Source organism: Lissotriton vulgaris, chromosome 5, assembly GCF_964263255.1.
Source record: "Lissotriton vulgaris chromosome 5, aLisVul1.2, whole genome shotgun sequence".
Lineage (NCBI taxonomy): Eukaryota > Metazoa > Chordata > Amphibia > Caudata > Salamandridae > Lissotriton > Lissotriton vulgaris.
The window spans coordinates 1,497,184,740-1,497,211,223 of record NC_141693.1 but is presented as its reverse complement, the minus strand read 5'-3'; the positions used below and the strand labels follow the sequence as shown (position 1 = coordinate 1,497,211,223).

At 44.4% G+C, this 26,484-nt stretch overlaps 1 protein-coding gene across 1 annotated transcript in view; it reads right to left on the bottom strand.

Annotated features, from left to right (window-relative positions):
* The window catches only part of LOC147712835 (chitotriosidase-1-like), a 71,315-nt gene that overhangs the window by 12,467 nt on the left and 32,364 nt on the right, over positions 1–26,484 (bottom strand). Inside the window, exons 3-5 of the mRNA XM_086923506.1 lie at positions 22,327–22,531; positions 10,250–10,306; positions 8,032–8,197 (exon numbers count right to left, since the gene is read on the bottom strand). Coding sequence (XP_086779632.1) covers positions 8,032–8,197; positions 10,250–10,306; positions 22,327–22,531 — 428 coding nt within the window. The remainder of the gene's footprint in view (positions 1–8,031; positions 8,198–10,249; positions 10,307–22,326; positions 22,532–26,484) is intronic.

The window sequence follows — 26,484 nt, the reverse complement described above, 5'->3', positions numbered from 1 at the left end:
AATATACTACATGACATAGGGATTGTATGTATAAATCACGCATGCTTTATTAGTGGCAGCGTTTCCTTTCTATTTTTTTCACTATGTTTATTTCCTTATTTAGGTTTAATAGGAGTGCAAACACAGGGCTGGCCCCTGTGTGCTCCTGATGAAGAGCTAGGGGTAGACTCGAAACATATTGATCATACACTGAACTCCTGCACATTACAGTTAGGTTTCTCAGTGTAACAACCCCTTTTAGATATACCAACCTAGGAGCGATAATAAAGTATTTAAGCCCACTAGCAAGGTATTTTTTAAATCACTTTCACCCACTCCACCACACTGTGCACCACACAGTCTTCCATTTAAAGTGCTCCGACGTATTTCCGCAAGTCGCAGCACGCCCCAGTTCATAGAGAACTGGGATGGCCCCAATGATGAAGCATGTCACCGTGGGGAAACCCTGGTGAGTGAGGGGACTCAAGAAAGACATTTTTCTTTCTTTAAGGTTTTTCCTGATCACACTGATTAGGAGCCACTCCCTTTTGACTAGGTCCCTAAATCCGTGACCTCAGGTTTTCTTTGTATGTATACTTAAGGAGGGTGGACCTAGCCATTTACCCTCTACCTCCCTCACCCTTGTGTACTGAGCCAAAAAGCACACTCTACTAATGTTCAAATTAGGGAGGATAAAGGTGAAGGGACTGGGTGGGCCAAAACAACTGAAAGCAGACCCATCAGCCTATTCGCAGTAGACGACTACGTATCAGCTGCATCGTTCCTCCTTGGTCCGCAACGAAGCGATAGACAGGAGACAGCAGGTGCCATAGACAGGAGACAGCAAGCTCCGCAGTGCGTTTGGCATAGGTTTTTAAGAAATATAAGTATATATATCTATATATCTATATATATATATATATATATATATATATATATATATATATATATATATATATATATAAAGAGAGAGAGAGAGAGTTACACGCACACACACTGTGTTACATTATGTAGACTGCTGGGGGACACTCTGCCTGCCGAGTCCACCGCCGAGAGTCACGTCGAGCGGGATAAGTGCGCCGGAGCGCTAAAGGAGCACTGCCACACCATCCCCTTCGGCCCTGCCGCCCCGGGACTGCTAATCCCGGCAGCATCTGCGGCGGGGCGCCACCAGTGACGACATCGGAGCGCCAGGAGGCGCATAAAGACGAACGAGCCCCGGCGAGCGGGGGGAACTTACCAGGACTGCTGGGGGACACTCTGCCTGCCGAGTCCACCGCCGAGAGTCACGTCGAGCGGGATAAGTGCGCCGGAGCGCTAAAGGAGCACTGCCACACCATCGCCTTTGGAGCTGCCGCCCCGGGACTGCTAATCCCGGCAGCCTCTGCGGCGGCGCGCCATCAGTGACGACATCGGAGCGCCAGGAGGCGCATAAAGATGAATGAGCCCCCGCTTCATGGGACGCGGGCGGGACGCCGGGCTAAGCCCGGCAAAGGGCGGGCCCTCTGTGGCCCTCAGAGGCCAGAGGTGGTCGGGGCGGGCGCACCCCTCTAACAACATCAACTAAGGTACTTTAACTACCTCTGACTGTTTGACTTTGTGGATGAACTGTGGCGTACTTATAACCCCTTCCCACATATGCACTGAGAGGGTCAACACGTTGATATATACCTAATTGACTTGCTCTTCCTGATTTTTACTGAACTATATGGTGCACGGCCCTTTACATTATTTTGCATCAATTGTTTCCTGTCCTGCCTGAATAGAATTGTCAGTGGAATTTATATTGTGAACTGATTAGTATATTAGTATTCCCTTAATATGTCTCCAAGGGGCAGTCGCAGTAAAACCGCAGCTGGGGGAGCTTCAGTGATTGGCCCTATAGACAACTTTATTACCAGAGCCAACAATGCTATAGACCAGGGTATTTTACTTTTGGAACGCAGGGTTTCGCAAGATCTAGCCCAAGTTAAACGTTCATCTCTTGGCCTTATTGCATCGGCAACCACACCTACCCAGGCCAGGCCCAGTAACATTAGACCCTTAATTGATGTACGTGCTGATATCCACACTATACCAAATGAGGTAAATCTATCTGCATCAATCCCACTGATAGATTCTGAGACAGACACAAGTACGGATCTGGAGGAAACTCCCAATTTACCTATCAATCGTACCCCAGAAGAAATATCCGTAGTCAGCACGAGGCAACTAAGAGGTAGACGGGAGGGTGCTATTAAAAAACAAGCACAAAATGCATCAAAATCCTGTACGTCTAAGGTTAGAAAACATAGTATGCTCAAACGAAAGACTAGGAAAGGCGCTAATCCTAACCCCCACTTAAGCACGAGCAGGACAAAGGAGACCATTGAGGTAGATAGTGAGGAGCATCAAGGGGGGATGATAGGCACTGAGGGCAAACTTGATGCCAACACTGCAAATGACCGCATGCTGCAAAGAATGGGTGAACTACTCAGTATCTATTTGTCACCTATAGAAAGAAGGCTCACTCGTATAGAAAAACAACTAGCTGAATGAAGTATTCCCATCAAGAATATATCCAGAGAGGGTGCCCCCAGTGGCGTGGGAGCTAAATTAAGTCCCACAAAATCTGCAGCCACCAAACCTAAGAACCCCCAAATGCCAACTATAAATATAACACTTAAACCCCCGCAGGTCTTAGATAAAGGGACTACTGTTAATCAGCCAGCAGTTAACCCTAGTACTACCAATGTAGCATCAGAGCCAAGGAAGGAACAACATACTAAACAACTGAAGGGGATCTCTGTGAGCCCGTCCCATAACCCTTCAAATGATTCCCTTATGGTTCAGCCTCCCCAAAAAACTACTAAGCAGATTCCATCACTCATTAATTTACCACCTGAGTGTGGGGCATACCTGCTGGTCCTAGTCAATGTTTCAAAATTAAGGAAGGACCAAGAAGAAACCCCTATATCCCTCAAAAACAAAACCTTACATTAGCTAATTGCAAATTGTAATTTTCCCATAAAAGGGACAAGGGAGATTATCCACACCCAGAGAGTGAGCTGGATAGGCCCACTGAGGAAAAAGTTTGAGGGGGAATGCGTAACAATAAGCTTTAAAAAACCCCAATGGGCGGAAAAAACACTGGCTAGCGCCCCATTACCCTCACCATGGGAATTTAATACTACCCTCCTTCCATTAGGCTATTTTTACAGACAGCTGATATCCCCTAAACAAACTATGGCGAATAATTTCGCCATTCCGCACCAGGATTTGAATTTCGGAGCAAGGATTAAATCTCCACTTTTTTCTCAGAACCAAGATTTTAACTATTTGAATGGCCATACCTGGCGTCACCAGGCCCCAATGCCAGCATATCCTCTGCACTATCCGCAATTCCCAACTATGTCCCACTATGACCACAGAGAAAGGCCATATCCAGCATTTACCTCTAATCAATTTATACCGATGAATGAAGCTAGGCCACATTTTAACATTCCCACTCATAATCGGTTCGAATACTTTTCTAATTTAGATGAGCAGGACTGACTGGATAAAACGGCCGATAGTATCATCAGTAGTCAAGCTACAAATAACAGACATGAGGGACACTCAGCATTAACTGAAGAATGTTTAAATCAGAATAACCCAGCGAATGAGTTGCATACTAACAGTGCCCCACCAGTAGTTGTTAATACTATTAAGGATATACCGAGGAGTGTTGGGAGCAAGCCCAACAAGCATAGTAGCATCCATGGGTTATCAATCCTCAGCTGGAATGTGGCAGGTCTGGAATCTAGGCTTTCAGACCCGCATGGGCTGAGATAATTGACGGCATGGATATTCTTATGTTCCAAGAGACATGGGCTGTTGGGAATTTATATATAGAGGGCTACCACTGCTTCAGTATAACATCACCCAAACCTAGTTTTGGTCGAGCAGTGGGCGGCCTGTTCATTGGGATTAAGATTTTGGCTGGTGGTTCAATTAGAGACCTGTCCAATGATAATCCGAATATTCAAATCCTTGAATATAAGTTAAAGTCAAAGACCAGGATTTATTTAATTAACTTTTATAACAATGATTTTTATCATGTACCGAATAAGAATTTCCTGGCACTGTCAAAGGCTCTAAGCAAATTGGAATGTAGCTTATTATCTGATACAGAGTCAGGAATTCTAATTGGGGGTGATTTTAATGCTAAGCTAACAAAGAGATACGGGACTGAGGATAGGACTCACCAAGACCAAGTGGAACGCAGGGGCATCGAACTAGCTAATATATTAATTGAATTTGCCCTTGATGACGCTATGAGAATAGGTTATAGTCCTAGTTCCCCCCATGCCGCCACGTTTATAAGTAGGGATAGCAGCTCCACTATTGACTACATATTCATGTCACCCCACCTAATAGATTGCATAGTAAAGACCACAGTGACGGTGACATCTTTCATCAATCATAATCCATTGATAGTAACCCTGAACCTTGCACCCAGCCCTGTTTTTATGAATCTGAATGGTGCTAGGGACATTACACCCTCAATTGATGGTTTACGACTAAAATGGAGGGGAGTTGACTGTGGGGCAATTTTAGAGAGTGTACAAACCTCACACCTGCACTTGATTAAGTCTTGCCTGTCTACGAATGGTGACCACGATAACATAATTTCTGATTTTGAAGTACTGTGTTCTACCATAAAAATTCTCTTGTCAGTCCCATTACCTAAGGAAGGTAAAGATCCAAGGTGGTTCGACTCAGCCTGCTCTTTGCCGAACAGGGAATTAAGAAAGGCACTTAATGCCAAACCCAGGTGCAAAATGACCATCCAGATAGCCAGGAAACATTATAAAGCTAAAATAGCAGAAAGAAAGGCAACACTGCTCTCTGAACAGTGGGAATCGCTGGTGATCAGCGCAAACCTGGGCGGCAGCGGTCCTTTTTGGGCCGCTGTTAGGAAAACAAGAGAAATGGGTAAGAAGCTCACTCCAATTAGCTGCAACATAACCAGCAGGGTATGGGAGACCCATTTCTCCAAAATGTACGCAGCTCCACCAGAGGAGCCGCCTATTTCAAACTTAGGACAATTGGGCGGCCTACAGATTGAAGCCCATGAAGTTGAAATAGCTATAAAAGAGAGCCTGGGAAACAAGGCGCCTGGTCCTGATGGTCTGCCCATAGACATTATCAAACACAATGCTGATCTATGGGCGCCAATTCTCCTAAATGTTTTTAACAGCCTGCCAACAGCGGCCATGCCGGCCACATGGGCAACTAGTATTATCGTCCCAATTTTTAAAAAGGGAGATAGGACAGAACCAGCTAACTACCGCCCGATCTCCCTTTTGGATAACACCCTAAAAATTCTGGGACGTATAATCTATAACAGAGTACTTGAATGGACTGAAGACGCAGACCTACTGGATCCATGCCAGATGAGATTCCGGAGTGGGGTAGGAACAGTGGAGCAATGCCTGCATTTGAAACTAATAATTGATAAGTATAGCATTGCTCGATCATCCCCTACCTACCTTGTTTTTATGGATCTTTCATCCGCCTTTGATTTAGTGAACAGATCCAAACTCTGGACAATCCTATCACACAATGGACTAGATGATACTCTTGTCAGATTCCTTGCCTATCTCCACACTGACCTGAAAGCACGGGTCAGAATCGGGATGGGTTGCGAAGTCTCAGGAGCCATTGACATAGGCAGGGGGGAGAGACAGGGGTGCGTTTTAGCACCCCTGTTGTTCATTATTTATATCAATGGCCTATCTAATTGTCTGAAAAAAGTTACTACGGATGTTCCGACAATCCTAGGGAAACCTTTATCAGTGCTCTTATATGCAGACCATGCGGTGCTTATGGCCCGCACACCAAATGCCCTTCGTCTACTTGTACATAGCTTTGTTCATTTTATGGAGGGTCTAGATTTGCGGGTTAATTTAAAAAAATCTTTTATTATGTCTTGTGGTCCCGGCAAAAGAAAGCTCAACACTATACAGATAGGCACAGATATACTTGAATCTGTTCCCACATTTCCTTATTTAGGGTTGGTTTTCGCTGCGAACGGCTCGTGGAGTGGGCATCTGGCCCACGCCACGAACAAGTTCTCGAAAGCCACCAATTCTGTCTTGAGTCTTCCTCGCCCAAAGAAAATCGGTGCCACCAAAGCTATTTTAAAATTTTTTAGATTACAGTGCTCACCCGTTGCCTCATATCGAGCGGAGGTTTGGGAGTCGGGAAATAGCCATTGTATTCAACGGGAGGAAAGCCGTTTTTGTAGGAAAATATTGGGTGCCCCGATCTCATCCTCTGATTACATCTGCCATAGTGAATTAAACCTTCCATATATAAGTGATTTTATTAGAGCCAGACCAGCACTTTTCTGGATCAGAGTCTGGAGGAATAACGCTGCCGTCCTTACACAAAATATTATAAAAGACTGTTTAAATTGTGATCACGGAATGGCGATTCCATAGCTCTCAGAAGTTTCTAAAACACTGTGTGCAGTGGATAGAGGCAATTTATTTACTGATCCTACGTCAATTGAACCTAAGGATAAAGCCGAGGTAAAAAACGCACTGTATGCATTTTACAATATTGAACGGATAGGAAGAGAATCGCAGAAATCAACTGTTGCAAAATACTAAGGGAACGAACTGTGCAGACAACCCCTCCCGCCCTATCTCTCCCTACCGATGACTAGCTGGGAGAGATCACTTTTGTTTCGCCTAAGGGCGGGTACAGTGAAATTCTTGTTGTCTTTTCCTTTGGGGTATCGACATAGTATTGACTTCAACCCGTGCCCCTGTGATGGTGTCAGTTCACAGGATGATTTGCACTTCCTATTCTTTTGTAAATTTTATCTAAGATATATCAAATGGTTTTTAACTCCCTATTTTAAGAAACACAGACCACTCTCACTTAATGAGTTGTATAGAATGTTGGTTTCCCTGGATTCTGATGAACTAATTTTCCGCACCAGCACTTTCTTAAGACTGATCACACGAGTGCGCAAAATGATGGAAAATCCCTGAAATCAGAAATTAGTCTTACTGGAGCTGAATAGTATGGAATCTTAAATTATGATATTTTTTAAACTATATTTTGTAAACTATAAAATTTTCTGTATGGTTGTATATTGTAATGCAATGTAATGATTTGTTGTTTTTAACTGCGGTACTTTTATGGATTTTATGTAATTCGAATAAAGGTCTTTTGAACTTGAACTTGATATGCAAGTTTAATTGTTAAAATTATTTATCAAATAATCCAATTTTTGGTCTCAAATAAAGTGACTTTGAGTTGCCCCATTCAGTTCTTCAAACAACTCTATTTATTGGTCATGACTATCTCAAAATTGCTGAATGGGTGATCGATGCCCGGCTGGGTTAATTCCATTCAACAGTTTCTGAGATACTCATGATAGATTACTTTCTTACTGGAAAGCTCTACCTGACATATACTTCAGACCGCAAGGTGGCAGCAGTGCTGTAAATACCAAACTTGCAGTGTTTCATCAAACCTTTGACATTCAATACAAGTAATTACATACAGAATGTGTTCAGAACCCACAGACTGCTCCGAAGTTCATGCAGCCGGGGAAAGATGTGCATTTATTGTAGAAAAGTCTAACAAATCAGCGCAGGGTAGGGAGGGGTGTCGGAGGCTTCAGGGGTCTTGATGTTATTCGGTCCGATTGCATCAATGTTTAACGGGTGGCAGCGAAAAGACAGGCAGATTTTAGGAGCTAATTTGACGGCGAGTTAGCACGGTGCTTCTCCAAGTTCTCCTGCGATGGCCAGTGCCTTGTCTGCACCAGAAATTTTAAGAGGAGAGATCTGAGCACTTAAATATGCATGATGCAGAGGGAAGGGGTGTTAGGATATAAATATTTAAAAACTCGGCGGTGGGAAAATAGTTGACCAGGAACAGTAAATTTGTGGTCGTTATGTAAAGACTGCAAGGGTATAAATACAGCAGAGAGGGGGAGACAGTGTAAAGTCCTTAACTTATGCAGCCGAGCAGAGCAAGCAGAAGATACCTCAAAAGAAACTTAAATACCTCCAACAAGGTCGAGAATCGCGTCTTGTCTTCGGGGGGGCTTCCCCGTGACCCCGGGAACTCCCAGTCGACATCCAGGCCATCGAAGCCATGCTGGCGCAGGAAGGCCACCGCGGAGCTGATGAAAGTGCGGCGGGTGGTAGGTGACGCAACCATGCTGGTAAACCTGGGTGAAAAGGAAAGCGTGGGACAGGTAAATGCCGGGGGCGTGGTTTACGCCTGACATGCTGGGCTTCTTCTTTGTAGTAAAGGGAGGTGGAATGTTGGCGAATTAGGACCTTTCCCGGATGGCTGGTGTCTCTGGAAGGCCGGTAAGGCTGCGCCAGACTGAGTCACCTGTCCTGCTTGAGTCGACCATGTGACTGACCTTGTACCAGTCCTGTCAGCCTGTGCAGTGACACCGACATGTCAGGAGCCTTCCCTAGTTCTCTGCCTTCCATAAGCCCCAGTATTGTTTCTGCATCTCAACAGGACCTCATTCTATTGGTAAAAAGCAAGGCCATCCTTTCACCATGCAGGCCAAAAGTAACCGTAAATGATTCAGTTCGATCTATAGCAAGTCTTATTTTAAGTAGCCCTTCAGTCTCTCTTCAGTCTTGCAGTTCAATGCATTAACACTCATAAATCCCAAATGGATTTCTCTCGCTGGAAATATGCATTCTTTACAGTACATAGATAGTTTTAGTTTCCTGTGTGTTTATTGAAGTGACCTTTCACAGATTGCCAAAGAAGACATCAAAAAAGAAGTGCTCAGTTCTCCCACACCCGAGAACCCACTGGTGTAAAGATTTAGCCCTTAGTGACTGCCCTCACACGCGCCCTGCCTGCAGTGTAAACAGATGCCACGCCCTTTGTGACAGTGGGCTTTCGGTGCAGGGCATGGCCGAAGTCCTCAGCATCATAATTTCTAGAGGTCAGTGGCATGGCCATTACGCTATGGATGCAGCATCTGCCTTCACGCCGCTACTCCCTACACCTGCCAGACAAGCCCCTCGGCCATGTCAAGTGGTCTCATGTTAGGCATCCCCCCCTCATCTCTTGAGGCAGGCAAACACTCCAGCCCAATGCTCAACACCTCTTCCCCACACTACAGTGTACTTGTCCTTTGGCTGTGCTGAGTAGATTCTGTGTGTAGGACCAGGACTTCAGTCAGGACCTTCACTTCGGGTTACAGCTGCCATAGTGACTTCAGCAGTGTAATGAATAGAGCAATGGTAAGGTAATATTTGATGCTACCAGTGATGCCAGCCATAATGTAGTACAAACATACAGACATACACACACACACAAACACACACACACACACCCACACACACTCTCGTCACCACTGTGTAGCCATGCTCAAGATGCACTCTCCATTGAAAAGGCATTTCTTTTATTTTACTACAACTTTGACCCCATCAATGGGTGGGGAGTTAAAAGGCAGTGGTAAACAAGTGTTCATTTGCTAATAGGTTTGCCACTAAGTAATCAACCTGCACAAGATTTGGCAAACATTGGAAAGCACTAGCTTTTTACTGGTAGATTTGTTTCACTCCATCGTAGGGGGGCAAAGTTCAATGCTGGGTCAATTTTTTATTATTTGCTTATAACCTTTTTTGCATTGTTTAATAAATCTGCATGAATTGTGGCACTTAGCAAGTTACTCCTAGTGCACATATTTCATGTTTCGTGACGGTCCAAAGTGTGGCGGAGAGAAGGGGGTCAAAAATATTTTTGTCATGCTAATAACTTTGGCACCGATTGATGGATCTGCGGAGACTTTACCCATTTAATGTCTTATTGGTATTTTTAGGTTTGTGTAGCCCAGATCGGGGTGGGGATGCTAATAACATTGACACAGTTGGTGGAAGCTTGTAAAGATTGTTCTTCCTCTGGGATGTCAAGTTTGTGCCAATCCACCAATGGGGGCAAAGATAAAGGAGGTCAATACCATTTTCATTTATTTAGAATGTTAGTGCTGCCTAATTACTCTGCATACAATGTGGCAGGCAGTGAGCCCATTACACCAAGTGCAGGTCTTTCCAGTTTCATGTAGACCCAAATGTAGGAGTAAAAGAGTGGGGTCCAAATATTTTTACTTTATTAACCCTAGCTTGAAGTTTGGCAGAAACCTGGCATGTTTAAGCTACTCTTAGTTTTCTGATTGTCATATAGATCACATGGTAATAGTACTTCTCAGTGACTTACAAAACAGCAGAGTGTAATTTGGTCTCACCTTTCACTCCCAAAGTTCCATCCACCGATACTCAGCATGGTCTTCAGGCCAGGATTCCTGAAAAGCACAAACAATTCACCTTCAGGACAAAGTTAATTGAGGCAAAGCTACAGATATGCTAGAACATACAGTGTGACTGCTGTCTTAATGGGAGAGCAAGCGCTAACTCATTCACCCACTCCCTCCAATCCCTGATCAGTTTAATCTTTGACCAGATGGCCAGTTCAGTAGGTAGTCAGAGGTGTATTCTCATTTTATAATCAGGGTTCTGGCAGCTCCTGTTCACTTCCTGTGCTTTTAGAACAGGACATGGTCAGCATCGCTTTGTGGAGTGGGTCTAGATTCTGGAAGTGAGGTTATTCGTTTTCTCTGCACATGTCACAGCTCAAACCAAGACCTTTAGAAGTTAACATCTAAAGAAAATATACTGGCTTACAGATGGACAGAAGCCTGCTGATGTTCTCTCTGCTTTCTTCATAGTTTGGAGTGAGGTTACTACAATAATCTGGTAGGGCTTGTTTCTAGCATTAGCAATGCACAGAAATAATCCTAGAAATTGGATTACCTAGAGCATCCCAACGTGTTGGTATGGAATGGTGAGGGGCCTAGAATGTCGGTGTAGAAGGCTGGCTTGGTGCTGGAGGATTCCAGTCCATGCAGTTGGGAGTCAATGAGCAGGCAGAGTGTAAGCCACAGCGTATTGTATTTCATGTCAGAATACGAAGCACCTCAATGACACAGGATAAATTGGTGATGAGGATACCTACAGCACGCCGCACCTAGCCAGCTACTTTGAACTAACCCATTGGCAATGAAGACATTTAGGGGTCTATTACCACCGTATCGGTCAACAGGACTGACCTCAAGAGGTGCGGCGGTCCCGCTGTGGCTATCAGGATGTGACCACCACCATGGCGGTCGCATCCTGTATATTTAACATTGTGGTGGTGCTGTATTCAGCACCCGCCACAATGTTAAACAGACATGTTGTGCATTTGCATGCACAACGTGACAAGCACTGTGTGGTGCCTGCCACATTGTGCATGCAAATGCAGGGGGGTACCATAGTGCCCATGTGCCCCCACAACACCCTGGGGGCCTGCAACGGGCCCCACATGCAGACACTGCATGCCTTTCCATGGCGGCAACGCCGCCATGTAAAGGCACACCCCTGCCTGTATTATAACATGGATGGGGGTGTCTTTCAGACACCACCACCATATTATAACCCTTTTCCGCTAGGTCGACCAGTCGACTGGCAGAAAAGCGGCGGACGGTCTTCCCGTCTGCCGCGGTAACCCCCCGCCAACATATTATGGCGAGGTACATGGCATGCAGGTAGTGTGTTATGGCGGGCGGATTGCTACCGCCGTTTGGGCGGTATCGATCCGCCCGCCGTACTAATAGACCCCTTACTGTCCAGGGGCCAAACGTAGGAAGGCATCTTCAATTACTTCTACGAGCGACAGCAGTGTTACATTGAATTATTTTTGGGGTAAGGAGCCTACACAGCACTGGAGGAAAGAATGTTACCTTTGGGGCAAGCCTCGTGCACTGCAAGAGCTATTCAGGTGGTTGCATGTCACGAGCTCCATGGGTGTACAGGGTCCAGTGCAGTCAAGGCTGAATCAGGCATGCTAGAATTGTGATGGCTCCCTGGGTCCTGTGCAGTTTAGGCTGGACAAGGCACAGCAGCACTGTGACTGCACCCATTCAGGACGTGTCCCGCTGCCAGCATTTCCCAAGTCGGAGTGGACAGTGCTAGTGGAGCACATGACTATTTTTTGTCTATCATCAGAGAAGTTCATCGCGCATCATGTAGGTGTGCATTGGGAAACCAGGAAGTCAAGGGCTACACTGTAAACGCAAGCCACCGCCAGGCATATTTCTGTCACTTCCTGCTTTAAATCTCGGTTTTGAAGTGTGGCGGGAATGTATTCTCCTCAACTGCTCACCTACTGAGTCCTCTCATTCCATTCAATTTTGTGGTGCATTGTGGGTAGTCTTTCTGGAATCGTTTGCTGCGGCAGAAGATAGCGTTTTAGCTTTGCTCAAGCAAAGCTGGATCGTCATTGGTTGTTTACTGAGAAAGGCTCTACAGGATTAGGCTATTCACTCTGTTGTCATTACTTGCCTCTCTGCATTATTCTACAGGTTAGGATTGGAGGAATGGTGCTGAACTCCTCTGATTGAATGCTGCAAAGGAACAACTTTTATAGCTTGCTCGAGCAGACTGTTTGCTCCTTGTACTTTACACAGTACGCTGCATAAGGCAAAGAGACAGATTTTACAGCTTGCTTGAGTACATCTCGTGCTTCTAGTACATTAAAAATTTAATGTGTAAACTGCATATTTACCAAGAGTCTTTCTGCCTGAACCAGGAACACCCAGACTTAAATGGAATCAAAGGTTCAAAACTTTTGAAAGCCATTCTATACAACTGTTTATGGTCAGAAGGTCAAAGAAATGTTTATCATAAGCCTTAACTGAGACCACCCTCCTCTACAGAATAGGATGTTTACCCAAAAGCTGTAAAAAGACTTGAAACCATTTTAAAGATGATTTGAGGCTCATTGTAGAGAGACTTACATTTTTTACATGCAAGCAACATCAACAAGAGTCATTAGACTCATTCTTAGCAGAATTGAGAGTGTTAGCATCAACATGTGAGTTTGAAGGGCCATTGGACAAGTATTTGAGAGACCAGTTGGTGGTCAATTGTTTTGATAATCTCATACAAGAATCAATTCTATGCTATCGGAATCTGTCAATGGAAGAGAAGTTAGAGACTGCAAGGGGTATTGAAAGATCTGTATTGGCCTCTAGAGAGTTAGAAAGAGACAAACAACATACTTCTGAGGTGGTAGGGGTGATATGGCCTGCCTCTAGATTCTCGGTTAACACTGAGATTAAAAGAGAGGATAGGACTTCTAATGCCAATTTAAATACATGTTTTAGATGTGGTTATAAAAGTCATGTAGCAAATTTTACGAACTGTTCAGCTTTGGGGACAACATGCACTGAAAGTGAAAAAAAACAGGCACTTTGCAAGAGTGTGCAGGAACTCTCAGTAGGAAGTATTAACTGTGGGAACAGGCCCGGACTGGCCGTTGAGGGCACCGGGCAATTCCCCGGTGGGCCGCATGGTTGGGGGCCGGTTTTGGGCCCCTGGGGCCGTTTTTGTTACAGGGCCGTTATGCTGCAAAAACGGCCCTGTAACAAAAACGGCCGAAAACCGTCCCTGTCACGAGCGCGGTCGCACCTCTCCCCTCTCCTCCCAGAGGGAGGGAGGGGGGCCGGCCGAGCACTTTGCCAGGGCCGGTTCTGGTTCCCAGTCCGGCCCTGTGTGGGAACATACTAATTCCCTCCCCTTGAGTGGTCAGGATAGCACCAGCCCAGTTCCTGTTTTGTGGGTGCAGATAGTAAATACAGTTGAAGGTCATGAGAAGAAAGGGATAAGTACCACTGGTGGTGATGATGGACTCGGGATCACCGATCACCATCATATTTGATAAATTATTTGCACAGGAGTGGATACAGGTGACCTTGAAAAAGTCAGAAACCCACAGTAATGGGTCCAAGACCTAGTTTGTATGTATGGTTACTGCGTAATTCTGTCAGTATCTGCCATAAAGAGAAAGAAAAATGTCTTTCTAGAGTCCCCTCACTCACCGGGGTTTCCCCACGGTGACATGCTTCATCATTGGGGCCATCCCAGTTCTCTACGAAAAGGGGCGTGCTGCGACTAGCGGACTACGCAGGAGCACTATATTTGTGAAAGGCTATGTGTGGTGTAGAGTGTTGTGGTGGTGGAGTTGTTGTGTGATTAAAAATACCGTGCTAGTGGGCCTCAACAATTTATTCTGCTCCTAGTTTGGTATATTAAAATGGGGTAACACAGTTATCTAACCTTGAATTGGGCTAGATCAGTGTTTTGTGGTCGACATGTTTCAAGCTCCTCAAGCTTTTCATCAGGACCATACAGGGTCCAGCCCTGTATATACCACTCCTATATTTAAATAAATAGGATTGATTTGATATTTTTCTTTGCGCTGTTAATTTAAAACATGCATTTTTATACATACGATTTGTATTTCAATGGCGTATCTGTAAAAGAGAATGACACTTGATTAGTGGCAAACATCCCCCCTAAAGAGCAAGGGGATCACACATGCAGCTCACATTGTCTAGGGCGTGAGTGTGCCTTATGCACCTTATTGGTGCGTGCAGGCTTTCAAATCCAGTGCAAAGATAAAAGAACAATGTGAAAAAACGTGGTTTTGTGAATTCACACATATAAATAACACAGGACTTGATGTGACTATAGACAAGACAGACAACATATATATACACACAGTTTTGTCATGGCAAAGGGCATATTTACATGTATTGGTGCTAAATTGCACTTCATGCTCTCAGGCCAGGGCGGGATCACCTCGTGGAAACATTGCTGTAGGGTTTTTAAAGTAATAATTAAAGTTGGGTTTCATCAGAAAAAACGCGTTTTAAATGAAGAGTCTAAACCCTCTTTGCGATCGATATAGCAGTTTTATCTTTTGTTGTTCCATTTTGCTGTACTTACTTCCTTGTCAGCGAAACCGCTCGGTATTACCTGCTCGATCCTCACCCGACCGCATATTGATGGTAATCGGGCAAAACGGTGTATTTGATGTCACCGCGCTTCCGGGTTCGGAGTACTAAAGGCTAGACCGTCTGGTGTGTAGCGGCCATATTGGGAGGATGTTAATGTGGCGGGACGAGTGTGTTTGCAAAAGCGCTCGCAGATGCCGTTTTACATAGAGATTTCCAGATAAAAAGTTTTTACGTGGGTGTCCCAATAATTTACTTCTTTTGTGTGTTATTTAGAACATTTTTTGAAAAAAGAAGAAACGTTAATTATTTCAAATCTTTAATGAGTAGAGAGGTTGGATTAATGTAGACAAGGTTATTGGTGCACTTGGTTCGTTAATAGTAACTTGGTTTGGTGTCCTTGGTGCACTTGGTTCATTAATCACAACTCAGTTTGATGTTCTCGTACCCGTTTTATGTAATGTCATCATATAGCCCGATGGTGTTTGTGAATGATCTAATGAGATCATTGACCATATACACACAGTTTTGTCATATATATGTTGTGTGTCTTGTCTATAGTCACATCAAGTCCTGTGTTATTTATATGTGTGAATTCACAAAACCACGTTTTTTCACATTGTTCTTTTATCTTTGCACTGGATTTGAAAGCCTGCACGCACCAATAAGGTGCATAAGGCACACTCACGCCCTAGACAATGTGAGCTGCATGTGTGATCCCCTTGCTCTTCAGGGGGGATGTTTGCCACTAATCAAGTGTCATTTTCTTTTACAGATACACCATTGAAATACAAATCGTATGTATAAAAACGCATGTTTTAAATTAACAGCGCAAAGAAAAATATCAAATCAATCCTATTTATTTAAATATAGGAGTGGTATATACAGGGCTGGACCCTGTATGGTCCTGATGAAAAGGTTGGGGAGCTTGAAACATGTCTACCACAAAACACTGATCTAGCCCAATTCAAGGTTAGATAACAGTGTTACCCCATTTTAATATACCAAACTAGGAGCAGAATAAATTGTTGAGGCCCACTAGCACGGTATTTTTAATCACACAACCACTCCACCACCACAAACACTCTACACCACACATAGCCTTTCACAAATATAGTGCTCCTGCGTAGTCCGCTAGTCGCAGCACGCCCCTTTTCGTAGAGAACTGGGATGGCCCCAATGATGAAGCATGTCACCGTTTGGAAACCCCGGTGAGTGAGGGGACTCTAGAAAGAAATTTTTCTTTCTCTTTATGGCAGATACTGACAGAATTACGCAGTAACCATACATACAAACTAGGTCTCTGGACCCATTACTGTGGGTTTCTGACTTTTTGATATAGACTGGAGGCTGACCTAGTTGTGTTTATCCTCCTTCTCTCCCCCCTTTTTCTTTTTACAGGTGACCTTAAACACCCTAGACATATTCATACAGTTGGATTTGGTGCCAGAGAAAGTGAAAGGGTGGGGTACTTCAGGGAAAATATCAGATTCAAAGACAGAGAAAAACATACTAAAGTATATGTGGCCAAGAAGGGCTATCATATATTAGGGTGGTTATATCAGGGTTTATATAGGAAGGTGCTTAGACCAGGAATTAAGTGCCCTATTTCCTTGGAATGTCCAGTCTGTATGGTGAGTCAAACAGAAACACATTTTCCCTAAGTGAAGTATTAAATCAGCACAAGGCATTGTTTGATGAGAAATTAGGATTCGAACATTGTATTATTTCGAAGCCTGGTGCTGTGCCTGAAGTGCACAAAGTGAGGCGCATACTCTTAAATATAAAGGGAAGGTTGGAGGAGCACTTGAAGAAACCTTGTGCAGACAGTCATAGAGCCGATAGATTCTACCCAGTGGCTCTTACCAATTGTAGTGGGTATGAAAAGATCAGCAAATTAATGACTTTGTGTAGACTTCAGGTCTTTCAATGTTTCCACCTTCCCAAGATACAGGAGATGTTGGCTTAATTGGTTGGAGCCAGGATCTTCTCTACACTAGACCTAAGAGAAGCATAACACCAGGTGGAGCTGTCTCAATATTCTTTTTTCACTCAAAACTTTTAATACTCCATTTTGGGCATTCAGGTTCCTGCGTATGCCCTTCAACTCAACTCAGTCTCATCAATATTTCAGAAATTGATGTACCAATTTTGGGGGGGTCTGGACAGCATATTAGCTTATCAGGATGACATTTTGGTTTTCACAGACACTGTTCAATCTCACCTAAAGTTGTTAGATAAAGTGTTGGGAGTGCTATACAGTTATGGTCTTAATGTGAAACCAGATAAATGTAACTTCATGGTTGACAATGTACAGTACTCAGGAAATAATTTGTCAGCAGCGGGGATTTCTCCAGAACTAAATCTCTTAAAAGCCATCAGGGATAGCCTATTATCTGCTGATAAAGATCAATTGAGGTCTTCCTTGGGATTGCGTGAGTGTTATTTGAGATTTGTGCAGAATTTTGCCTTGCAAACAGAACCTCTAAGAAAATTATTGAGATTGGGTCAAAATTTCAGTGGGAACAAAAGCAATCTGATGCTTTTAAGCTATTGGAAGATATGATAATTTTGGTTCCAGCTCTTCAGTTGTATAGAGACAATGTTCACTCAGTATTCACTGTTGTTGCTGGTGGTTTGGTTCTGGGGGTCGTGTTAAGCCAGATGGTGGAAGGGAAGGAGAAGACAATTGCTTTTGCCTCTAGGAGATTTTTGTCGGTGGCAAAGGATTACCCACAACAGAAAAGAAGACATGAGAATGCGTTTTGGGCTACTCAACACTTTGCAACTTACTTATGCTGGTTACTGATCACAAGCCATTGGAATCTTGGCTAAATGACAAAGGGTTGGGGAATGTAAGTTCCACGTTAGTCAGATTACTGTCTAAAATGTACAAATACAATTTTAAAGTTAAGCACATACCTGGAGAGAAAGATTGCAGGGCATATTTCTTATCAAGGTGTTCGACAGATTTCAACAGGGTAGGAAATTCTGACTCAGAGGAAGAATTAGTGGTGGGTTTGGTGGATGGTGTGACAGTCACTGTAAAGAGTATTACTCTACAAGAGTGGGAGTCGAGTATTGATAAGGATGAGTGGCTAAGAAAAAGCTCAGTCCCAAGTGAAATGGAGGATTTCAGCAAAGATAGAGATGAGTTGAGTGTGGAAGGTTTGGGTCTTGTGTGGAAAATAGCTCATTCCTCCAGGAGACCTGAGAACCAAACGTGTTGGGTTGGCTTATCAGGTTCATACAGGAGTGACGGTAAAAGGAAAAGGTTAATGCTGTACTGTTAGTGGCCAGGTATGGATGCGTATGTGGAGGTTTCATTAAGCAGGATCTTGGATTGCTCTATGGTAGACCAGTTGTTGTGTACACACAATAATTAATCCTTTTTGTCCAGTCGAATTCCCTAACTCACCCTGGGAGAAGTTGGGAATGGACTTTATTGGTCCTATGAATGTATCGGGTGAAAACTTGAGATTTGCTTTGGTTGTGGTGAATTACCACTCTAAGAGAGTTGCATAAAACTTCTTAAGAGAACCAAACACAAGCAGTGTCATCTATTTAAAAAAATACAAACAAACAATTCCACTGTGAACGAGTCCTCTGAGTGCTGGTCACAGATTATGGGGTGCAGTTGAAGTCCAGTCAAATGCAAAATGTTTTGGAGGGCCAAAGAATCAAACATCTGACTACAGCTTTGCATAGTCCCTAGGGTAATGGAATGGTAGAGAGAGTCAACCACATGTTAAAGGATACTATACAGTTGGCACTTTCCTGTGTATTGAACAAGGAGGCGACAGTTGGAAAAAGAATTTGGAGTTATTATAATACTTTGCACTCTAACAGGATTAACCTCCTTCTGGGTTGCTGCAATGGAGAGGTTCTTTCGATAGGTTGTCTCCTCAGTAGGTGGTTGCAAGAACAGTGTCAGTGAGTCGTGGTTGGCTGAAACTGGAGGATGTGAAGGCCAAGGTGGAAGAGCAACATATAAATAGCTGGATTAGCTAGGACAATTTTAAGAATGTCAAGGAAGTGGACATTCAGGATGAGGATTCAGTAACAGTTAAGAAACCGTGGGGGTGTTAAGAAGGACAGGTCAACATATATTCCAAGAACCACAGTGGTGCAAGTCTCCAAACATTCAGTTAAGGTTGAGGATGGGAAGAGGTGGAAAAACAGAAATGCTACCAAAACAAGGGGTGAAGGTGTGCCGAACAGGACATGAGGGGGTGGTTGTTGGAATTATGTTGCATCTCTTGGTACATTTAGGGAGGCAATTATGTCCACTGCATGAGCTGAAACAGAAGCATCTTGCAGCTCTGGTGAGTCTCAAAGAAGTGAGGGCTTATTGTGTTAGGTTCCCCGCTGCCAAATCAAGGAGGGAAGTTGTTAAGCCAGATACTTGGAGGATTATATATTAGGATTGTCCTTTATATCGGCACTTTACTGCTGTTGGTCTGTAGTGGGTAATATGTGTGATGCCTTGATGTTACTGTTTCTAGCTCACATGTGCACTGCATTGACTGTTTTATTTTTTTATAGCAATATATATATATATATATATATATATATATATATATATATATATATATATATATATATATATGTATATATATATATATATATATATATATATATATATATATATATAGATATATATAGTTTTTATTTGTTTTTGTGTTAGTTTTTGCATTTACTTGTTTTTCATTGTAGGTTTGTTATTGTTAATTTGTTTGTGTATTATAAGAAGGGAGGTGTGTCATGTGTTGGTATGCAATGGTGAGAGGCCTAGGATGCGGATGTAGAATGCTGGCTGGATGGTGCTGGAGGATTCTAGTCCAGGCAGTTTGGAGGTGATAAGCAAGCAGAGTGAGATGCAGGTGTGTTACACTTTATGTCAGAATACATTTAAGAAGAGCCCGTCAAGTCTCTGGTTCCCTTATTTACAACACATCACAGTGATGCTCACATCCTTAGGCATCTGGCATCTTAGGCGTCCCCCCAGCCAATACGCAGTCAGACATGGAAACCAAACCAGACCACCTCCTGGTTGCAAGCCATGGTCAGGTAGAGCATACTATTCATAGGAATGACAGCCTGGCCAGAGCTCAATCACCACCCAGGCAGAGATAGTTCAGGCCAAGATAGGGGGATACGTTCTCATGGGGAATTGACCCCTTAAGCAAAACTGCACCAAAGAAATTCCCAAACAATGTTTAAGAGAGCTAGGTTCTAAATAGGACATCATTTACCAACAGCTCGGATTCACTATCTACCAGACGAGCCTTCCAGGTAAAGCGAGAGACAGCAAAAGATGCTTGACAAAGTAAAGAGTATAACAGAGATGAGTGCTAGGCATATCCAGCCAATGAATGGTAGGGTTGATGTGCTGCTTCAGTGGAAGAGAGGAAGGACAGGTGAGATGGAATGACTGAGGGTGACGGAGGGAGAGAAGGGATGTGTTGCCTGGGCTACAGAGGAAAACCTATGTAAGATTGCTGCTTAGTGGACCACCGAGTTAGCTGAAGAGTGGACATGATTCCTGGCCACAGAGAGTGGCAACTTGGAAGGAAGGTGCTGCATGGGGGTTTGTAGTGAGAGGGAGATGTGCTACCAGAGCAGCAGAGAACAGAAGAGAGAGAGAGAGAGAGAGAGAGAGAGAGAGAGAGAGAGAGAGAGAGAGAGATGTGCTGCCTCTGCTAGAAAGAGTGAAGAGAGGAGAGGCAAGTGCTGTCAGGGAAACAGCGGTCAAAGTGAGAAATTCTAGAACATTAATTAAATCAGCATGTTCTACAACTTTATTTTCTGACCATTTAGAGAATAGTCTACAGCTACCAGAATGTACAAACTACGCTCATTCCTAACAATGGGTCCAGTAATGTCTAAAACTAAAGTTTCCCAAGGCATATCAGGACAAGGAACAGAGCACATGGAAGGAGTGACCAGTTTTGGGGATTTATCCGAATTAAGGCATGAGGAGCATTCTCTCACTACTCTCTCCACTTTGGTGTCAACACCCGGCCAATAATACATTTCTCTAACACTTTTTTTGTTTCATGCCATAATAGATTAACTTTCGCTCTCAGATCCTTAGGTGGAATTATTGTTCTCTACTAGAGATAACTCGCCACGTACTTCCCCAAACTGTTTCAATCATTACACAAAAAGATTTTACTAGGCCAACTTCGAGTGACACACACTTTAACTTTAGTGAAAATCTCATCCTTGGCTACGGACTCATCCCATTCCTGAAAACCTAAAGTGAGCTTTTCACCACCTACATCTATCCCTGCTACTTGAATGTCATCCCACATTTCAGTGGAGGTTTCTAATGGTAAAGGTAGTCTATTCAAACAATTCGCTACTTGATTCTTTGCTCCTGGAATATAAAATAAGGTGTATCGATAATCAAGCAAACAAACAGACATTCTGGCAATCCCGGAGTAGCCTTAAAAGTTCATCAGAAGAAAGAACTTTGACTAAAGGTTTATGATCACATCTTATTTCAACATGAAAACCCCAAATAAAATTCCTGAAATGTTCAAGACCCCAAACCACAGCTAGAGTCTCTCTTTCGATTACAGAGCATCTTTCTTCCGCCGGAGATAGAGCTCTAGAGGAATACGCTACAGCTCTCTCTTTCCCACTTTCTTCTTTTTGTGACAATAATGCACCTAAAACTTTATTACTTGCATCAGTAGTAAGAATACAAGGTAAACGGGGATCAAAACCAACCAATTCTTTTGTTTTACATAGTTCATTTTTCAATTGAGAAAAATCAGTCTGAAGTGTATCAGACCATACACAAGAAGATCTGTTCTTTAACAGTTGACACATATTGAAAGTTTTTTCAGAAACATTTCAAATACATTTACTGTAAAATTCAATGAGGCCTATAAAGGACTTCAATTCGTCCTGTTGGAAGGAGAGGGAGCATTTCTAATTGCATTCATCAAATTCATCTTTGACTTAATACCATTACCAGAAATGTTATGCCCAAGATAGTCTTAAGGAATTAACACCAAATTTGAACTTTGAGAGTTCAGCAGTAAACCCTCTCTCTCTTAATTTCTTGAAAACTGAACGAACTCTGTCATCATGTACACGTTTAGTCTCACTCATAATAAGAATATCATCCTGGGAATGAGTGTGAAGGCACAGAAAGTGAGGAAACCTGGAAGGAAAATGAAGTGCTGCATGACGGCACTGGAGAAAGGAGCTATAGCAAATGTCGAAAGAGAGAGAGAGAGATAGAATGAAATAGGAGGGCATCTTGAAGTGAGAAAGAAGTATTTATTAAGACGTGTTTATGCGGTCATTAAACAAGGATTCTAGCCAGATGAGATATGCCAACCCAGCACGAGGCCCAATACTTTAGACTGAGTGAAGGTTGAATGGGTCACTGCATATAACTTTACTGTCCCCTCGATCTACGACTTGCCCCTCCGTGACCCCAATGCCCCCTGCCACCCGCCATAACTTACTTGCTTTTCAGCCCGTTGAATTCCTGGAAGCGCGTCTCGTCGTTCCACTCCAAGGTGCTGATCTGGTTACCCGTCGTCATCCCGGCAAATGCGTACATCAGATGCGTGCACAGCGACGGGTCGATATTCGAAGGCAGAAACTTCGCCTCATCTTGGCGGTACTGGGCCCAGTTGGTGAAGTAGCACAGCAGTTTGGCGGCAGAACCTGTTAGAGCGGGTTAAAGTGGTCAGTGACAAAGGGGAGGCTTGAAACGGGTAGAGCCTTGAAGCAACTTCAGTAGGCGCCTGGGTGCAGCTACACAGTGTGGGAACAACAAGCGGGTTTACTGGGAGAGCCTGACTGACTGACCGTGAGAGAGGTGTTTCAATGTAGATTTGTGACAGACAGAGCCAAGATCAATGGCTATAACCCTTGCAGTCGGCCAACCTTCCAACTGCGCCCCCTCCCCCATATATTTACTCTCAGTACTCACCACACGTAGGAGGGAAGCATTTGTCGGATATTATTAGCATATTCATATTCAATATCATTGGCGTATTAATATTAATTAGTTTGTCAAGTATTCGTATTCGGCAGTCTTTGATGGAGTGTCTGGAACTGAGTGGTGAGGGGCAGGGCCGGACTGGCCATACAGGGCACCGGGCATTTTCCCGGTGGGCCAGAGGGGTAGGGGCTGGTTTGTTAGTGGTGGGGGCCAGTTTTGCACCAGTGCTGCAATATCCCCCCCTGTAACAAAACCGGCAGCAGTGCTTAAGTGGAAGTAATGTTGCTTCTTGCTACTTTACTCCGCCCGCGGCCGGTCCGGCAGAATTGCCAGGGCTGGTTTGTGTTCCCAGTCCGGCCCTGGTGAGGGGGCGTGTGCCGTCTAGCAGATCAATGGCTGCAACTTGCACGCCCTTAAGCCATATGGGCTGCAAGTGCTGAGCCTGCCCTGTAGGGTATCCCCCCCCCCCCCCCCCCGCCACATTCACACACACACATCTCTCCCATTGGCCCTGCAGATTGATGTCCCAGAGCTCCAGGGAGTTCCTTTCCTTCCCATTTTGGACCACTTGAGACCCGGGGTTCCTTGAGTTTACTCTGTGTGCTGCCACACCACAAAAAGACTTGTTGCCCCTTTGCAGCGCCATCTGCCCTGTTATCCTTCAATTGCAACCTGTCAACTCCAACGCACCAGCTATGTTATCCAAAAACATTTGTATGCCCCCCCCCAAAAAGGGTAGACACCACCCCCTCATAAAAATCCAACTCCTTCTAACTGATTAGCCCTGCCTCACAAAGTTAAATCCCATGCTCCTGCAAAATGTAGTCACCTCAATAATACGTTTTCTCCTGAACCTCTCCACCACGCCGTGCAATGCTGTCCCCTCCGTTGGTATCGTGGGACGATCTCAGACCACATTATTCTTATCTTCCTCAATGCTGTGAGAAGGCCCTCCTTGACGTGATCCCACGGCTGCCCTCTCCATAACGTCATCAGGTCGTTTCCCCCAGGTCTATGAACAATATGTCTGTCCTGCTGGCCTTGTCCTGAAGCCTTTCGAAGGGCCCTGCTAGCTGTTCTCACTTCATGTCCTGTATGCCCCTCCATGTCAGCGCTTTGTTGTGTAGTTGCTGCTACCCATGACCTTTCGCTTCCCACCTCTATGCCCTAGTCATGAAAGTGTTCCACAAAACAAACTGCTCTTGTCCAGTTGTGTGCATCACCTGCCAAGAGTAGGGGTGCTATTTGTCGTATGCTCGTTCCAACCCTTCGCGCCACATTCGCATGCAGGACTTGTGTCCCTTTGATTCCCATCTCCCGATCTGCTTCATACTTGACTCGTCGAAACCTAGGGACGCTGCTGCTGTTGTTGCCGCCGCTATCCTGATGGAACGGGCCGCAGTGTGGTGAGGGGCGACCTGCCTGCCTCGGTGCTCTGTGCATGACCTCAGTGAATTGGAGCCTTCTGAGGAATCACCTGTCCTGGAGAACCAGGAATGGCAACCCGCCACCAGCCTCCTTTCCAAATAATTTATTTATTTATTTATTTATTTATTTATGCATTTTTATATAGCGCGGACTTTACCCGAAGGCGTCAGAGCGCTTCACAATCGGAACAGAAATGAAACATAATGAGAGACATTACAAAAGAGCAGATTACTAAAACATACGTTACTTACATAAGGTAATAGTGACAATTGTGAGCAAACAAAAAAAAACATGAGGTAGTAAATATTGTGAGCAACCAAAAATACATGAGGTAGTAAGGGTAATAATGACAATTGTGAGCAAACAAAATACTTGAGGTAGTAAAAATTGTGAGCAACCAAAAATACATGAGGTAGTAAAGGTAATAGTGACAATTGTGAGCAAACAAAATACTTGAGGTAGTAAAAAATGATGAACAACCAAAAATACATGAGGTGGTCAAAAGTGCACAAGAGGAAAAGTGACAAGTGTGCAGTTAAAAGAGAAAACAGAGTATAATTTGAGGTATAATACTGCAACAAGTGCTCGGCACAAGAACAGGCGCTACGCAGGCAAGGTGGCACCCGTGCAAGCACCAGAGGCAAAAACATGTGAGAGGTAGCAACCGTGTGATTACAAGGGCAAAGTGTTGTGAGCATGTTACAAAAGGGCACCGAACACAAGTACATGGAGAATACTGCAAAAAGGCAGACACTCCCATCACAGGAGAACACTGGGAAGGCACTCCCATGGTCATGGAAAGTAGTAAATATCAGTAGTGGGAAGCCTTCCTCCAAATAGCAAGAGGACGTGAATTACTATTGGAGGTGTCTCTGGAGGAGGAGAACTTTGAGGTCCCTTTTGAAGGCCTGGGAGGAGGTGGTGGTCCGGAGCTCAGGCGGAAACGAGTTCCAGATTCTCACTGCGTTGCCTGAAAAGGATTGGGCCATTGTTCTTTCCTTCTTGAAAGTGGGAGGTTCAAGCAGTAGATTCTCGGCATTGCGTGAAGGTCTAGAGCCTCCAGAGAGTTTCAGTTTATTCGCCAGGTAGCGGGGAGAGGAGGAGTGCAAGGCTTTGTGAGTGATACAAGCGGTCTTGTAGATAGCTCTAGCCTCGAAGGGAAGCCAGCGGAGGGTGGATAACATCGGTGTGATGTGATCGCTTCTTTTGGCCCCATAGATGAAACGAGCTGCTGAATGGAAGACAGACTTAAGTGGGGACAGGTGAGATTTGGGGAGGCCAGTAAGAAGAGAATTGCAGTAGTCTAGTCTGGAGAGGACCAGCGCTTGCACCAGGGTTATAAGGTCCTGCTCCGGGAAGAAGCGACGGATTCCCCAAAGAAGGCGCAGTTGGTAGCGAGCAGATTTTGCAATAGAATTGATGTGGGGAGTTAGATTGAGTTTTTTGTCTAGAATGACACCAAGAGATTTTGCGCTGTCGACAATGATGGGTTTGTTGTTTAGTAGATTCATCTGATCCATCCATGATTGAACCGGGGGAGGAGAGAGTGAGGAGGAGAAGAGGAGGAATTCAGTTTTGGAGGGATTCAGAATCAATTGATGAGATGACATCCAGTTTTGAATGGAGTCAAGAGTAGATCTTAGGATGGAGAGATCATGAGTGGAGGCAACCTTGAGGTAGAGTTGAGTGTCATCTGCATAGAGATGATAGTGAATCCCGGATTTGCTTAGGAGGTTTCCCAGTGGTTCTAAGTAGAGATTGAACAGTGTGGGTGCAAGTATAGAGCCTTGGGGAACACCTTGACCCACCGCCACAGGAGAAGAAAGACTGTTCGCTATTTTGATCATTTGAGATCTGTCAGAGAGGAAGGATGCAAACCATTTAAGCACAGTGCCCTCCATGCCCATTCTCTGTTGAAGAATATTGAGGAGGGTGTTGTGATTAACAGTGTCGAAGGCTGCGGAGAGGTCAAGGAGAATTAGCAGACAGGACCCCCCTGAGTCGAGTATCCTCAGCGCATCATCAACCACTTGCAGTAGGGCTGTTTCAGTGCTGCAGTTTTGGATGAAGCCGGACTGACAATTGTCAAGAAGATCATTGTCCTTGATATGACGAGAGAGTTGTTTGGCTACACATCTTTCCGTGATCTTTGCAAGAAAGGGAAGGTTAGTAATGGGGCGGAAGTTGTTGAGGTCATTCGCATCAGCAGTGGGCTTTTTCAGCAGAGGGGTGACCTGCCCAGTTT